The sequence below is a fragment of the Amblyomma maculatum genome, chromosome 3 (assembly GCF_055883805.1).
Source record: "Amblyomma maculatum isolate TAMU_Amacu chromosome 3, ASM5588380v1, whole genome shotgun sequence".
Taxonomy (NCBI): domain Eukaryota; kingdom Metazoa; phylum Arthropoda; class Arachnida; order Ixodida; family Ixodidae; genus Amblyomma; species Amblyomma maculatum.
The window spans coordinates 158,419,960-158,437,802 of record NC_139346.1 but is presented as its reverse complement, the minus strand read 5'-3'; the positions used below and the strand labels follow the sequence as shown (position 1 = coordinate 158,437,802).

The 17,843-nt window shown below is 43.2% G+C and overlaps 1 protein-coding gene across 1 annotated transcript; it reads right to left on the bottom strand.

Annotated features, from left to right (window-relative positions):
• Positions 1 to 1,541: 1,541 nt before the first annotated feature.
• Positions 1,542 to 17,593, bottom strand: Drep4 (DNA fragmentation factor-related protein 4). The gene is made up of 6 exons (XM_084598389.1): positions 17,124 to 17,593; positions 16,422 to 16,542; positions 8,744 to 8,941; positions 7,959 to 8,035; positions 5,997 to 6,271; positions 1,542 to 3,671 (listed from the first exon to the last, which is right to left on the bottom strand). Exons 1-6 carry the CDS (start codon positions 17,304 to 17,306, stop codon positions 3,395 to 3,397), a joined length of 1,131 nt encoding a protein of 376 aa, XP_084454515.1. The 5' UTR covers positions 17,307 to 17,593; the 3' UTR covers positions 1,542 to 3,394.
• Between the last annotated feature and the right edge of the window lie 250 nt (positions 17,594 to 17,843).

Genomic DNA, 17,843 nt, shown 5'->3' with positions numbered 1-17,843 from the left:
CCAACACGCAGGAAGCCATAGCACATATTAACAGCAAAACACTGCTTAAAATTGACTGAACTTTTGATTGTAGAATTACAAAGATAGCATGTTGCACCCGCAACACAGGCATGTGGTCCCCATGCTATAATAAACTAAGCTGTACACACTGGAACGTGGATAGAAGTCATGCAGTAGTAGACTATCATCCAGCCATTTGGGACTGCTTTGTATCGGAGAGTTGTTTTATTGGCGGCAGGTAGTAACCGTAAGCTTAAGAGTGCAGTTTTTAACATGCCCTCCAAACATTCAGTTCTGTGAATTGGCACTCGTGCTGCTGCTGTGTGCTGCCAGTTCTTACTTCACACTGCTTTTTTTTTTTTTTTCACAATATACAAGAAACAAGTTCAGCTATCCATGTTAAATTATACATGTGACTTGTGCTTCAGCTAAGTAGCTCATGCAGGTTGTGGGGATTCGGCAGCAGAACAAGGTTTGCATGTGACAAGGGCAAAGATAAAAAAAGAGTTAAACAGCAACATTTTATGCTTGCTTTTGCAGTGTTTTGACTCTCGCAGCATAATGGAAGCATCGTCAGTTTCTTTCACTGAGTGACAGCTTGACAAAAGCTCGGCACGCTATCTTGCAAACGAACTTTCGCATAAATGGCCGCTTGAGTGCCTGTGCTTTTGTGCAAATTAGTTTTTCCAGGTTCGTTTGTTGAAGAACTGTCCAAATAATGATACTAATATTTCAATATGTCAGGAAATAGTGTCTCTTTTATTCATAAGTATCTTAAATATGGAAAGAGAGAAGATACTGCTGCAAATAGCAAGTAGCAGCATCTACAGAGCATGAAAAATACTTAAAAAAAAAAAAAAAAAAGATGGCTTGCACTTGTAAAGTGGCAGTGGATCATGAATCATTGGCACACAAGCTTGTCTGGATGCACAAGCAACACATGAAATGAGGTACGATTTCGGTGAAGCACGTTATGACCTCATGCCAGCAGCGTCGCAGGTTGTGTGTGGGAAGTCGCAAGCAGAAAGATATGACATCAAAGCATCCTTTAAGGACTACAGACACCAAATTTTGGTGGCGTTTTTCTTCTCGTTAATGATGCATGTCATTCGTGTATATCGATTCGCACGTCGGTTTCGCCTATGACCGCTAAATAATTTATAATTGAATTTTCTTCTCACCAGTTTCGGTTTTGACAGCCAAGAGATGGCTGTGGCGTCACAATCATATCTTGATGCGCGGCATGAAAAAACGACAATATAATAGCTCATTGTTCACTTGTAGCGATTCCTGTTCTTGAGGCAGGCTGGCTTTATCATTGTAGTAAATTCAAATGACACAGGAATGATTATATCACTGTATTTTCATCCCTCGCATGACCTAGACTTGACTGTGACATCACAGCCATTGCTCGGCTGTTGAAACCGAAACAGGTGAGAAAAGAAGATAGATTATAAATTATTCAGCAGTCGTAGGCGAAAGTGACATGGTGATCCGTGTACACTAATGTCCTACAAGTGATAAAACACGAACCCAAAACCTAGATGTCTATAGTCCTTTAATGTAAGCAAACACTACACTCCTTGGAAATGAAGTCATGCACAGTGTCTCATTCAAGACACCGTAAAACCGCAAGTGTATGAACACTGATGCACTTGTGCAAGTGCATCGAAGAAGACTTTATTAATAACGGCTTAAGGCTTAGTGATGGTACATGCTGCTCACGGAATTGCGCGTCAACTATTAGCTCCTTCAGGGCACTGGCAAGCAACACCTGGGATAAGATGACTGAACAATTCCACTCTAACTCATCCACTTGATAGAACTGTGTGCTCATGAGACTCTCTGTGAGATGACTGTCTTTGAGATCACAATTTTTTCTTCTAAGCGTTACAAGTCCATTTCAATGAACAAGCTGTGCAGTTTCAGCAACTGTACTGCTTCAGAGAAGTGAACAAACAACAACAACAAAAAAAAAAAAACCTCACATGATGATTACCACTGTGTAATGTGAGATTCGGCAGTTGCTCTCGGTAGTTAATGTAATACAGTAAAATCTTGTCAATTCGACCACCGTTAATTTGAAGATTCAGATGATTCAAACTAGGAGCCTAGTCCCGGCCAATGCCCATGTAAGTTGACGGCGCCTGAAACTTGTCAATTCAGATATGGGATGAGCTCGCTTCGGTTCATACGGACAAGAGATCGTAACCATCTATCACCGCAGTAGACCTCCCCGAACTTGAATTAAATGGTACAGTGACAAACGGGCACTTCGTTCACCTTATCGCCCGCGCGGCGACAATCAAAAGTTCCACAGTTGGGAAATAAAGCACTGCCGCATAGTTTCGATTTCCTCAGCTTCAAGCCATCTCGTGGCTACAACCAGGCGCGCGCATTGGCCAGCTGTGCATCACGGTTATTGTTCTTTTTGGAATGGTGTCAGGCTGTTCTAACGCCTGTGCATATGCATACATCCCTCGCATTCATCCACATGCTGCCTCTAGTAGGCTGAAGCTGCACGGCATACTTCACTGCAATGCTTCGAGCATGAACAGTGAAGTGATACATCCTGAAACTGTAGCGGGGCGGTTTTGTGCTACTGTGTCCTACTGCGAAAAGGGTAACGGGAGGCTTTTACGATTTCGAAGCGATTCTCCAAAGTTCCCGGCAGTGCGTACAAAACAAAGTACTTGAAGAAACCTGGAAAAACTGTCATTCTCACTTGGGTTACACCTCAAATGCGAACTACTGTCATGCAGGTGATCATCAGATGACATGTACTGTGATGCAAACGGTTTTCAGCAGTTCTTTCAAGCCCTTTCGATGATTCGAACATTTTTCCTGGTCCCTTGAAGGCCAAATTAATGAGAGTTTACTGTATTGTTTATTCATTTCTATTTCTCTTCTTCAGAATAGAGTGCAGGACATCACCATGTTCAGAACAATTAGCTTAGTGCATTACCACGGAGTAATGTCATGCATAACAGCTGCATGCTGACCAATCAGAACAATACGATTACACCGACAGCACACAATTGGAAAATATGCCCTCAGTAGCTCTCACTGTGATATGAATTCAGGGAATTGACTTGGCTTATACAGTTTAACTTCCCAAAGTGACTCCTAGTGGAGGGCTCTGGAAATTTCAACCACTTTAAGTTCCTTAACATGCACTGAAATCGCACAGTACATGGGCGACTTGCTTTTCTTCGTCTCCATCGAAACAGACGCCACTGCCGGGATCAGCAGATGGGTGCCCTAACCAGTGAGCCGCTATATGTAGCAGGGCAAAGGCACAGAACTAACAGGGTGACTCTGCACCATTTTCCTTATAGGAACACCTTGAGATTCCAGTCATCACAAATAAGCATGCATAAAATAGACACTTCCATCACTTTGACGTCGATAACACAGGCTCTGCTTTCCATGGCCCCATTTTGGCTTCATCTCCACGTCCGTCGTCCTGCATGGCACTGTCAGCATACCAGTTTCTGGGGTCGCAGCTGAAGCCACCGTGCTCTGACTTAATGTGGCACACAGGGTGAACCAGCTTCAAATTTTCCGTTGTGAACAGAAGCCTGAAGAAGTAATCTACATTGATGGCTCTGCCATTGGCATGCTGGATGGCGCTGACAATAGTTGGCAAAATTGATCTGGACCTCTCGATTCTGGAAAAGAAGCATATCATTCAGCTCACTGTTAGATGCATTAAAAAATGTGAAGCGACAGCTCTGCTGATATAAGACACAAGGCTGAGTTCAATGTTTATATTGTTACGAGGTGGCATGACAAGCTATGTAACACGGCGACACAACAGAAACAGAACGACGTGATAACATGACGATGAAATATGCTTCAATGGCCAGCGGCCCTAGCACAAGCACTCCGCTCCGCGCTACTGCCCGCTTCATCACGATCTTCGTAGCACTACCCGGGGCCACCGAGGATCGATTGCTAGAAATCCAATGCATGAAGTGACGATGAACACAGACAAAGGATTAGGACAGGAAACGCTGGACACCACAATGAATGCGAAGATTGGATGAATTGTTGCCCCGGAAAATCAGGTCCAATCTTCACCGTTTGCCGAAGGCCAAGGCTCATGGAGACGCCGAACGGCTTGGGTGGGGGTGCTGTCTTCGCTCGAGTGGTCGTGAGGTCGCTTCGTTGTGGGGTCGGTCGGGTCGGCTTTGGGCTCTTCGTGGTCGTCATGTATTGTGGTCAGGGCTGGGGACGGGGCTGGGGAGAGCGGCTGGTCGGGTCTGAGCAAAAAGGGCTGGGGCAGAGCTGGGGCAGAGCTGGGCGGCGATCTCCACGAGCTCTCGGCCGATGGACCAGGCGTACGGTTGGCTTCGACGGTGCAAGGCGAGGATGGGGATGAACCACACCTCCAACTAAATGTTATGAGGTGGCATGGCAAGTGATGTAAAACAGCGACACAACAGAAACAGAACGACGTGGTGACATGACGATGAAATATGCTTCAATGGCCAGCGGGCCTAGCGCGAGCACTCTGCCCCGCGCCACTGCCCACTTCGTCATCTTCGTAGCAATATTATTGATTTCTTCCATCCAGTACCACCTACGAACACAGCCTTTTTCGTAGCCTTGTTCGAGAGATTTGTGATCATTGCAATGAACTGCCGCAGTTTTTATGTTTATTATGAAAATTGTACATTGGTCTAACAGAAAGGAAAGGTGCAGTATCTGTCGCACGAGTATTCGAAACAAGGACGACAGCGGCAACCTGCTAAATTTAGCAGCCGCTGTCCGTATAGTGTAGCACCAAATCTGGCACCTGCTCGCGCCACTCCCATATGAGTTGGCACCACCCTAAGGATGGTATTTATATGGAAGCTCCCAGACAACATTCCCCGCTCCTTCTCTCCACAACAGCTAGTGTGCGACTTGGCTTACATGAGCAGCAAAACCTGTAGCTTAAGGTCAAACCCTGGCATAACGCAACCTTGAAGAATGTGAGCAGTAATATAGCTAACATTCTAAAAGCAACTTTAGCACAGGTGTCACAACTCAGCGGTTTTCTCAATCCTGTAGCACTTGCACATGAAAAGTATTAAAGAGACTCCCGAGAAAAATTAATGAATCAATACTACACACAGCTAAGAGGAGATTTTACCCATCTTTCCGTGCCGCAATCCACCTTCACTATCCCCCAAACCCAAGTCCTTCGCAAAATTCAAACAACTGCTCTCGTTACCCTTGTGCACCTTTTCCTTCGCTGCATCCATGCAAATGCTGATCCCTCATGCTCTTATTAAATGCCCCTCCCTTGGGTGAATTTTTTCCTCTATACTACACTGTTGCTGTGAACTGCAGCACAAAACAAGACAGCAAACTTTTCCCTGCCATTAAGAGCAGTACCAAAGCTCACAGAAAATGGTATAATGAAAGGAATGGTGCAAAGTATCCAAGCGATATGAAGACACAGACACACATTGCACATTACAAATAGTTTGTTTTTGTGCTAAGATTCAAGGCAATCATGTTGTCTGATTATATCCAGAAAGTGAACTCGGTGCACCACGGACTGGCCCGAGGGGTGCTTTTTTAGTATTTTATGTTACCTATGTAACACACCCATGTCACTGCTATTCTGTGCATGCCTGTTTGCCTGCCACTGTTCAGGTCTTTCTCCTGAAGGTCCTAAAAAATGTATACAGCCTTTATCAAACATTGCCACCAAACCGTGAATGCTAGTAGTGACAGCTGGAGGCTTGACGGTCTGTTGTGTCAGGCTTTTCCATTACACCTGGAAGTAGGAAAACTATGCAGCCAAACACAAATTTTGCGCATGTCATGCATGCGTATTGGAGGAAGTTTGTGGCCTTGAAACTTTTCTTTAAAGCCACCGAGGCATCAACCTTCTCGGGTTAATTTAGTGTGAGGTGACCACTATGCAGAGATCACTGAAAAAGGGAGAGAGGGGAGAAAAGCGACAGTCGGGACACACATCCTCGAGAGCGTTCACTCACCTGTGGTCCAAGTTCCATGTGCTGAACAAGACCAGCTGTTCTCTGCTACTGTACGGATTGATCACATGAAGTCTGCCAGAGCAGAGGTCCCTGCTGAACGTTCCCTGGCAGCTAAACTTCCCATCACTTAGGCATAGGGCATCTGTCTCGCCTCGCACGAAATAGTGGCCATTGTGGTCTCTCTGCTTCAGAATCTGCAGGAATTCTTCAAACAGGTGGCGCACGCAACCATTGGCCGCCCTGTCACCAAGCCGCTTTTGCATCTCATCTTTGGACTGCATAAAGGAAGAGAACAAGAAGACAAGGATAGCACTCCGTCTCTTCACTGAGGGCAGATGTGAACACAAAGCATTCAAAGATGGTAGCTTAGCAGTACTAAACGGTAAGCAAAAGAACTTTGCAACATTATATCTCAAATCATTGATATGGCCTTGAGCCTAAGCTGTAGTACTGCTCCAGGCATCCCACAAACATCAAATGTACCGCATTTTTCATTTCTACATCACTAGTTCAACGGAACAATATGGAACCCTCATTCATATCAATTTAGAAAGCTGGGCACTCCAACATTTCGTTTGCCATGCCTTTCACTCAGTAAAAACAATTGTGTTTCATTTCTGCATCACAATAAAAAGTTACGATCCAAATTAGCTAAGTCTGCCCAACTAAATCAAAACAGAGAAGAACATAATTTAAATCTTAATGAGCGTCCATGGTCCCACTGGCCGCGCCCATGACCCCGCTGGCCGCCACCCAGTCAATCAGCCATTCTATGCAAAATTGGACACCGGCCTTATGGAATAGTAGTAGAGAAACGTTCGCTCAAATCAGTGACTGTGTAGATAAATTGCAAACTGGCCACTGTAAGGCTACTGCTGCCTGTACTGCACAGTAATACTACCACTACCAAATCAGTAGCAATTACACAGAGAGGAATGTTTGAAAATAGAGGTGGTGGAAACGGTACTAAAGTGCTTGAAAGAGAAAGCAAGAATTTGTCATGCTTTAAGGTGCACTTCAGGATACTGAAGCCAGAGCTAACTAAATGCATTTACTACTTCTAATGGAATGATGGCTCGTTCTATGCTAAGCTGTGCAGCATGCATACTGGGGCCAACCTGTGGAAATCTGCAGACTTCCATTCCTGCCTTCTCATAACCATAGTTTTACTCCTCCTTGCAGTCTTCTGTCACTTAGCTGTGTCAGCACTGCACGACCATGGTTTGGTTTTGCCTTTCAAATCTGTGAGATCGCAGTTCTGATCCTATTTATGGTGGGTGCACTTCAGTAGAGGGAAAATGAAAAGGCAGCTGTGTACCAATGTTTACCAAGCACAGCCTTCCACGTAAAGTTTCTTTTTTTTTTTCTTTTTCCGTTCAAGCAAATATTCTAAGCACGCATATTTTGCTAGGTGTTGCTGCGTCATATCTTGTTGAGTCACCAAACTGTCTAAAACTGACCACCTGCCTGGAAGACACACCTTCCAGTCAGTAACAGTGTGCACTTCTATCCTCTACTCCAAAAGCCTGACAGGCAGCCAATACATGCAACTCACAGTGCATTCTTATTAACATGAACCTCTTACCATTCGATAAAACCAAAGCCACAACAATCAAACTGCTACATTTGATGAAGCGGGCTGCAGACACACAGGTTATGAATGATTGTACATCAGGTCACTTCGTTTGCACCTAAATTCGTCTACTGCACGGGTGACCAGTTTCACAAGAAACAGTGAACATCGGCAAAAGGTAAGTTTTTTCCTTTACTACAGTCCCAGAATACAAAAAACAGCAATGTCCCAGTTAACATCCCCCTCGTGCAAAGGTATCTTTTATTTTCGTTCCAATCCTGTCCCACTACATGCTGCATTAAGTGCATTAAAGCATACGTCTAAGGGCACCACTTTATGGTGCTATCCAAAGCTAATCCGGTGACAGGTGTGCAAAAGCCCAAGCCTACCTTGTAGTAGTATCCCTTGATTCTGGTTTTTGCCCTTTCTCGCAGAACAGCCCTCTTCGATGTTGCCCTTTTTTCACCTGTGCAACGATGTCAAATCAAAGCCTCTTCAAAGGCCACGAAAGCCCCATGCAGAAGTACACACACAACAATTTGGCATGACTACAGTAACCTCTCAATCTTGTTAATGATAAAGACAATGATGATCTGATTTTTAATGGGGCAAAGGCAGAAGGTAAGGTCAAATGCCCCACTTTTACAACACATCTTGGCCAGATGTATTTATGCTACATTGAGTGGTCATTATGCTGTGTCTGCTATGCATTCAGACCATCAACTAGTCACGCTGCAAACAGATTCTGTATCTATTACATTTCATACAAGAATTTCCTTAAAGGGCACTGAATTTGTGTATCACATAAACACTGCGTGAAATATTTCAGGAACTGAATACCGGAACTTGACAAGACCACCATGCTGTCATATGAACATTACAATCGATATTACTACTTCATGCCATGCAGCCCTGAGGCTTGAAAGGAACCTAGCATTGATAACTTCATTAATTACTACACACTCAGATGATTACTATTTTAGAACAGCCTTTGACTTCTTTTTTATAATGGATATGAAAACGAAATTGCTCCGACACTGTAGATGTTCAATGACAACACCCTTTCACATAAGCATGTAGAAAACAGAACAATGAAATAAGGAAGCCCTGAAAAGGCACAAAGATAGACAAGGAAGAAAAAAAAAATATGTGAACGTAAATTTCACATTTTTACCTTCAAACCACTTTGGGTCCTCTTCTCTGCTATCGGCCATTGCCAGCTCTTGCGGAGCTTCAAGTGACTGTATATGACCCAGCATCTTGGTCACGAGTTCATCTTTAAGTGGGCTGAATATTCTGTTTACCTCCCGAGGGTCTGACGCAAGCATTTTGCCAATGTTGGCAATCATCTGTTGGGCTTTCACTTGAGTATCTGCAAAATTATGCAGAGAATTTCGTGAAAAATTATGTACAGCTCCAAAAGAAGACAAAAAAATATTAATTAAAAAAAGGTAAAGTTATTAGTGCACTCAGATCGTACTAAACAACTTCACTTATTAGTTGCTATGCAAGTGACAAAATGAAGCTAAAATATTGTACAAGAATGTAAGGAGTACATACTCTTTATTGTTGTTCCAAATCTCCTCTGCATCCATTATTTATTGCCATATGAGGCATAAGAAAACAAGCCAACATTATGTTAAGCTGTCTGTATTTCAGACAAATTTAAAGTAGCACCAAAATTTAGAAAGGGTGCTGTTTGGAGTAAATGCTAAATTATGGGTTTTAAAGTTTGAATGCAACACATGCATAATGAGGAATGCCATTTCTGCAGACTGATTTAGGCCTCTGGGGTATTCCCATTACATGGCATTTTTGTATTTCATTTTCATCCAAATACAGTCATGGCGGCTGGGATTGAATTTGCGGCCTTGGTTGAACACTGAAGCCACCGAGCCAACACAATTTGTGCTTGAAGTACCGCCACATGCAAAGCTAGTCACACTACTGTCAACATATGCTTATTGCAAGTGCTCTCTCTTATTCTTCTCATCATCGTCGTAAATTGCGCTCAAAACCTAGCACACGTGGTCACTGTCTTACCACACTACAGCTTCAAGAGCATGTCCTAAATGCTGGATTCACAGATTGACAGAGTGAAGCTGTAACACACATTACGCACCAGAATGTATTGAAGAGCAACTTGCTAATGTGAAGTGTGATGGAACAGGCACTTCTAAAGCAAAGTCAACTGAGGCTTTATTGTGCTCTTAACGACGCTCTTAGATCACACATCAATGTACAGAAAGCTGTCAATCATTTCACCTCAAAAGAGACGAAAATTTGTTCGCATAAGGAAATGTTTGATTTAAGAGGCTCACCAAGTTGCAAGAAAACTCAAATTTGAACTTTTTGCATCCGTAGATTGTAGCACATAAGCATGACAGAAAGGAGGTAAACCGTATTCCACTTCTGATGTGTAAATCTTATGACAGAGGAGTATTGGTTTTTCTGTGTGTGCAAAGTAGGACCAATCAAAATTTGCCCAGGAACATATATACAGTCGTGCCTCGCTAATATGGACACTTTGGTTCCCGACCAAAACTGTCCATAAAGCGAGTCATCCATAATAACGAGTCATGAATAAAAACAAAAAGGATTTTATTGAGAAAAGAGAATTGTAATTAACGACTGCTTTTGTACATAACGGTGTGCACTGGACTCAAAATTTCACAGAACACCGGCACATTTGAGTGCATTATCCTTGTCATTGTTGTCTTCAAAAAATTGTAGTGCAGCCTGAAGCGACTCGCTTACCATGACACCCATGATGTTGGGCTTTGTGTTGGTCGAACTTTTGAGCACGAACTCCCCACTGGGCGATGATTCAGCGTCTGATTCTCTACTCACCGCCACTTCCAAAATGTGCTCTTCACTGAGCGAAGTAGCCGCTAAGTAGCTGCTTGAGATTCTCCTGAGGCGAGGAAACAGCTGAGCTGTCGATACTAGTCCCTCGCAGCTTGGATTGACTGAGATGGCTTTTGCCGCTTGTATTCACAGATTTCTTCGCGCCTACGTTCAGCTCTGTTCTTTTGCGTTTAACTCCCGCCATGCCAAAAGCCAGACTCAAGTTCAGAGCTACGGGCTCCTGATGCTGTGCACTTTTTTGCCTAATTAACCTTTCTGCCTTTCCGTTCTTCTGATTCTTTCTTTTTTTGCCTTGTACTGTTTCTGTAAGAAAGCGAAGGAGTCAAGCTGGCAAGCTGCTATGCAGAGGGCTATCGAACATCCCATCTTCTTGGCGCCGTTTTTATGTGTTCCCATAAAACAAACACTGCAAGCTGAAGTACAGTTTAGAGCGACGGCTAGCCGACTACGAAGAGTTCAGACCTTGTCAAGGCCGCATCGTTGACTCAAAGAGGAGCCGACATACGGACCGCCTAGTGTGCAAAGTTTGACAGTTCGGCAGCGCAACAAGGACGAAAACCAGGAGCATGAGAGGGAAGCGCGTCCAGGACGGGACGCCCGGTCCGGGTTGCGTGTTCGTACGTCGCCTCTTTTGTCGCTGTACTTTGTGAGCGTGTCTTAACTCTCACCGAAAAGCGTTAACGGCTTCATGGAACACACATTGCGCTTTGGGAAAGAAAACTTCAGTTCCCACCGCCACTGTAGGCACTTGTCTTTCTTCCTGTCATTTCTTTTTTACGCTTTTATCGGCCTCTCTGTTCACGTTCAGCAGAATTTATTGCAACCACATGTTGCTGTTTTCCCGACTGCGGCGGCACTTCCGCTGCACCCAGAAGCCTTCTGGTTCCCCCTTTCGGGGTCTTTCGCTGGCCCTCGGTTTGCTGTGTACGCTCCTCTCCGCTCTTGCGCTCCCCTCCCCCCCCCCCCCCACCTCCCCCCTTCCTTAAAACGGCGACACGCCGGCTTTGGTTCTTTCCAACCCCACAGGACTCGTTCAGGCATCCCGCCGTATCGGCTGTCGCGTAGGTTCGCGGGCAGCGCGCCCTTCTTTAACTTGCGTTCGGACTACTCTGCTTTTTTTCAAGCACTGTCCATATTAACGAGAAAAAACTACATGGGCCCAAGTGGGGCGCGTGCATTCTTCCCCTGTCCATTGTCCGGACAGCGAGTTTCCATATTAACGAGGCATAAATACACTGAAAAGGTTTCGTCCCCAGAAAAACTGTCCATAATTCGGGTCGTCCATATTAACGGGGGCCGTATTAACGGGGCACGACTGTATACAGGTGTCAATGCCAGAGAACCACACCCCGTTCTGTTCAGTGTGGAGGGTGTTCCTGGTCGCCTGTTAGTTAGAAGACAGGGAAATAGCAGGAGGTGAGTGTGTATGCTTAGAATGCTACGCTGAAAGGGCAAAGGGCATGGCTACTAGGTATGGTTACCAACCGCTGAGAGCCTATTCTAATGCTGCTACTGCCAGCACTGGCTTTTTCGAGAATGACACAGCAGCACACACCAAATCACTATTCTGGCATGGCTGCTAATGCTGAGCCTCACAATGGACAGGGGACAACACTTCTGCCGAGCATCACAACTTTGCTGTGACAAAATTTGTGGGTGAAAAGCGGATTGACTATTTCCTGAACGGGTCTCATAAGACAAGATGTTCTATTGCCTCTTTGTCACTTGACTGCCAACGGACTTACCATGAAAAAACAATACTATGTACATGCAGAATTTTCGGAAGCCAGCTTGGAAAATGGTCAGAATCATTTGTAAACGTGTCAGTTGTTAAAAAGAATTCAAGAATTCATAGACTAGGAAAACCCTTTCTTAAGCACAACTTCGGATGGCCTCATTGGTGATGACGTTCTTGTGGAAGTTAAATGTCAATAGTCAGCAAAGGAGCTTACTCCATTGCAAGTCCTTGCCAAGAAAATAACATGCCAGGGAATAATACGAATGAAGTCAAATAGTAACTACTGGTATCAAATGCCAGGTTAGCTGAATATCACTTGCCATCACAAGTGCTTCTTTGTGATGTTGACAAAAAAAAAAAAGAAAACAAAAAGGCATCAGCATTGACTCAGTCTCAAAAGATGAATCTTTTTGAATTAATGAGAATGTACCCTAACTCAAAATCGTGTACACACATGCATGCTTCCACAGCTTGTGGACTCAAGGAGAAGTTGTGGCCTTCCGATTCAAAAACCTAACTATATTATCGACGCGCAGAACAGCTGCCTGCTCAAGAATCTATCAAAAAATAAAAAAAAATAAAAACGCTTCAAGACAGGGCAGCCGGAATCCTGCCTAAAAAGCCTTCCCTGATACTGTAGAGCACATGTGATAATTGTCTTACTACATCCAGTCACATACAAGTTTTGGTGTTTATCCAGATGTACATATGCACTAAGGTAATGATTCCAGTAAATTTTTTACCGTGTGCAGAAATTATTTCACTGCCACTGATTATGGCACATTTGTTCCGCTTTTGTCCTTCACTCAGATTTTGCACAGTGCAATCTGCAATCCTCAACCGTAATCTGCTTCCGCGGAGATCTGGCTATTCCTGAGTAAAGCCTTATGCATATGCGGAGGTAAGCGACCCTCGGGGCCATCTGCACATGTGCAGCTGAAAAGGAACCAGTTCGAAGTAGCGGATCGCGTTATGCTGAACTTTTTTATCACTTCATTGCATATTAGGTGAATACACTGAAAGCACTGCGGAAGCGCATTTCCCCGCCTCAAGTCATAGCTGGCTTGCACGCATTCATTCGTATGGGCCCCACAGCCATTTCTGCCATTCATAAGAAGATATCTTCTGTTGACTCGCATCGCCGTCAACAACTGCATCCTACTATAATTTGCATAACAATAAAAAAATAAAAGGAATATGTCATAGATTATGAAAAACAAACACAAAAAATGACACACAAGGAAAGAAGAAAAATTACTTTTATACAACCATTGAGCTTAAACACCAATATTTGAACAAATTGCTGCTGTAATAGTTCCTTTCATGTTTCGTTCACTGTTTACAGTTTCACGCCGAAACGAATCAAATTAGGGTGAAAAGGCGAGTGGTATCCGTTGGGAAAATACGGCATGCAGTCTGGCTCTGAACATAAATTAACACATCGCAGAAGTACTTTCTTGGCGTGATTAAGCTTCATAAATTGTGCCATTTATTGCACGCAAGCTGTTTGCAGTGGTTCCTTAATACTGATAAATAAAAGCCAAAAACAAAAAAGACATAGACTCCGGCCAGTACATCCAAGTATACCCTTTCTTACACATAAAAACCGGAGTCCATGCTGAACACCACATTGTCCTCTGATGTTGCAAAGCACATATCTGCTGCAGACTTGGAATCCTGTGTTATCTGGGAAGTTCATCTTTTACACTAACAAGGCACAACTGTGGCTGTTGCATGTTACAGCCATATGGCTTCAAAGCATGTAGGTGTTTTATTTAAGTTCGATCGAGCTTCTGAAGATAGCTGTCTATTATCCTATCTGCCTTGCCCTCCCCTAGTCAGTCTCCAAGTATGTAGACAAGCCATCACAAGCGAATATTCCCTACCTCCGCCTGTTTTAGAGGAAAGTTCAGGGTGCGCAGGCTATATATGCTATAGTGCTGCCTGACCACAGAATTTTAATTTTTTTCTCGACTTCAGCATTCTGCTGTTTGCTGTACTATCATCTCAAAACAGCACGATATGCATGAAAGGCTATTAAAAGTGGTGGAAGTAGGCAAACAAGGCAAAAGCAGCTCTTAGCTGCACCTGTACCCACCCCATGGACTATAAGAGACCCAATTATTCTTGGTTGCCTGGAACATGGTCCGAGATACAAAAAAAGCAGCAGTTCAAGCCAAGCTAAGAAAAAATACCTATATTGAAATTCCTCCCTGACCACTTAAGATCGACGTAAAAAACACAGTCCTGCGTGTATGACCGCCTCATGAGAGGTTGATGTTAGATAGTAACAGTATCGTCAAAACAGACAGCCACCGGGCAGAGCCATGTTATACAAGAAAATCTTGGCACGAAATTAATGCGTATGCATAAAATAAACATTACACTTAAGAGCCTGTAAAATGCAAATCACAAATTGATATTAATCAAAATTATTCCATAAAAATAAGAAAATAAAAAGGGAGGAAATGTTGTGAACAAAATTTCTATAGCTATCTTATTTTTTTTTTTTTTCAGGAGATGGCAAGAAAGAGTAAGACGTTTAAAAGTAGGATTTTCATCTATACTACTTATGCTTTGTTTACTAAAGTTTACTAAGGGTCTGTCCACAACATTTCCTCCCTTTACTAAGAAAACAATGCCGCAAATTGCACGAAAATCCGACCAAATCTGCAGTTGTCAGAGCTTCTGAAAGTATGCATTTGCATTATTCTCTAGGGCCGCTTGGACTGGCGAGCCCTCTTGAGAGGAGTCTTCCTCCTGAAGAAGTCACGCAGACAAGTCCATTCACTTTTTGTCCCTTATAAGAATTGATCAATTGGCTTTTGATGGCTTAGCTGATGTTTGTTTCCCACCAAGAGAAATGCATTTATTTCCGAGAGAAGTGGAATGAAAAGTAGAATATTTTTTCTGTGCTACTCAATTCAAACCCACGGCAGAAAAAAAACAAAAAATATTCTGTGATCACTGTTGTGACGTGAATAGTGGTGTAGCTTTACCCTCAGTGATCCACAAGGAAAATATTGTCACCACAATTGGCTTATGAAGGCAGCTTGTGCCAGAGATATTTTATACCACGTTCGGGTAATAAAACTTCTACTTACAGCGAAAGTACTCTATTTGTCATTAGAATACCACTAAACCCATTTCAGTTTCTTTTTAGCGTCCCACTAATGCATATGATGTTGAGTTCAAAGCTCGTTTTCTTTGATATTCCTTTTGAAGAAGCTTTATGGAAAAAACACTTTCAATACTCTTCTGAGGATAAGATGTGAATGATAATTGAACCTTAGCCATGCCACCTTTTTCGCATCTTCATTCCCCAAACCTGCTAGAATAACTTTTTAGGGCACACTCTGTAAAATGTCGACTTTTTGGCGGCCTGCACCTCTTGCGATTGTGGCCAATCCAGATAACATTTTCATTAGGCACAAAAGAATGCACTAGTTTTCAGTTATCAGTACTACATAACAGATATGATGTTTACTCCAGTGACAGCTCCTCATACAGCTATGTGAAAATAAGAGCATTTTACCATGCAAATTCAACCAAGGACTATGTAGCAATAACAAGAGGGAATAGCACTACAAATAGTACAGTGTAATCGCATGTCAAAATCGGCACTCTAATGGGCACTACATAACAAAAGAATCTAAGACAATGCTCTTTTTTTTCCGTTCCTAAATGTGTTTACGATAAGCATTTTGCTAAGGTCTCACGCCTTTTGCTGGTTAGCACAAGGCTTAACTAAAAATATCTTTTGCTCAACACAAGACTGCAGCAAAATCACAAGACTACAGAAGGTGGCCTAAAGATTAATGTCTGCTGAAGGCACAATTATTCTGTAAGCTTAAACACAATGCTGAGTATGTATCGATATGGGCGAATCGACTTGTCGAACTTTGGTTCAACATGAACAAACTTATGCAGCAAACTGTCCATTCTGTAACATGTCCTAGTAACAAACATCTTCCAGCACCTGTTGTAGTTTGTCATGCACTTCCCACTTCAAACTGCGGATATAGAGCTTAAAATATCTTTTTTGTCTTTAAAACTGCTCCTTCAACACTCTGGTAAACTAGCAGAAACAAGGTAGTAAAAGAGAGTCAGGTGTGCTGTCCGGTACTAATCCAAAACTCAGGAGAGTTTTGCGCATGAAATGGCAACCATGTAAGCAGCTGTACACAGTAACACAGAAGCAGGTCCGAATAAATAAAAGTAAAAAATATGCCCACGCCAGACATACACTTTATCTGTTCAGATGCTCTCAGGATAACCAGAACTGTGTAATCGCCACATGTAGCAAGGTACTCATCGTCAATTTCAGTTCCATCCTCCAGGACAAGTCTGCAGTCGGCACGGCGCACCTACAAGGATCGATTGCACAGAAAACGTTACACTTCATAGATGCGGCATTTTTTTTTTTTTTTTTTGCTAATCTTGCCATTAGCCTCACTAGCAGAAAAAAAAAAAAAAGCGCCATAATAAAAGTGCATATTAGTAGACGTTCTGACAAAAGTTTACACAAGTTTACAAGCAAACGGAGCTTCCGCAGGCACGTACAGATACGAGCGAACCCGTCGCGATGCGAGCCGATCGTGCTATTGCGGTTGCTCAAAATACTATACAACTCGGTGCTTTTTTGCCGTATTTGCAACGTAGTGGCGCAGGTATGAGTCTCGAAATGTTCGTTCGGTGGGTATTGAAATCATAGTAGCTGTTCTAACAACTTTAGCTCCTGCGACAGTGCGTGCCACCTGTTTTAGAACAGCCGTAGACATTCGATCGGCTCGCGTAGCCACTGGCTCACGTAGTGCGTTTGTCCAACCTGTGCGTACGATCTAATTTCACAAGGTTTAATTGCAGTCCAAAAGCTATACATCTTGTCATTTACGTTCGCAGCTGGTGCTAAACCGAGTTCGTGAAGCAGGCGACAGATGTATCTTACATCGAAAAGCTTGCAGCCACTCGACAGAAGATCTTCGCACGTCGAACCCGTCACCAGCTTTCTCTGACCTTTGAAATTGCTTATGATGTAAGGTCTGGCTTCTGTTTTGACGCTTTCATTTTTACATTCGACGCGTTGAGCAGTATGAACTTGTCGGGACTTGTGAGCCACGCCTCCGGTCATAACTGTCACGTTATCGAAGAATGAAAACGAAAGCAGCAGACTACACAAAAGTTCAGATGAACCACCATAAGTTGACTTCAAAAACTTCTCGGAAACTCCTTTTCCGGATGATACGCACGCTTAGCCAAACATCGACTTGTAAACATTTTTGTCACGTGATTACATCCAGCTGATCTGCGGTGGAATATTTGCAACTGGATTTACCCTAAGGCTACAATATTAATTATTAATTATGATCTAACTCAAAATGCTACACTAATCAAACAGCAAGTGGGCCTTTTTCTGCTTTTTCATTGGGCGCTTTCGCTGCTTTCGCAGCTTTCGCGTTGATGATGACGCTACTTACCGATCATTGAAATCAGAGCAGAATAAGTAACGTTGTTTGAACCAATGGCAATGCCCAAAGCGTAAAAATTTTCCAATTTTTTTTGTGTGAAGTGTATTGTTTTTACTGTGCTTTATATTGTTTATTGTTTTTTGTTTACGACTGCGAAGTTAATAAAGCATCATCATCATCACTGGCTCGTTGCTTGGGGC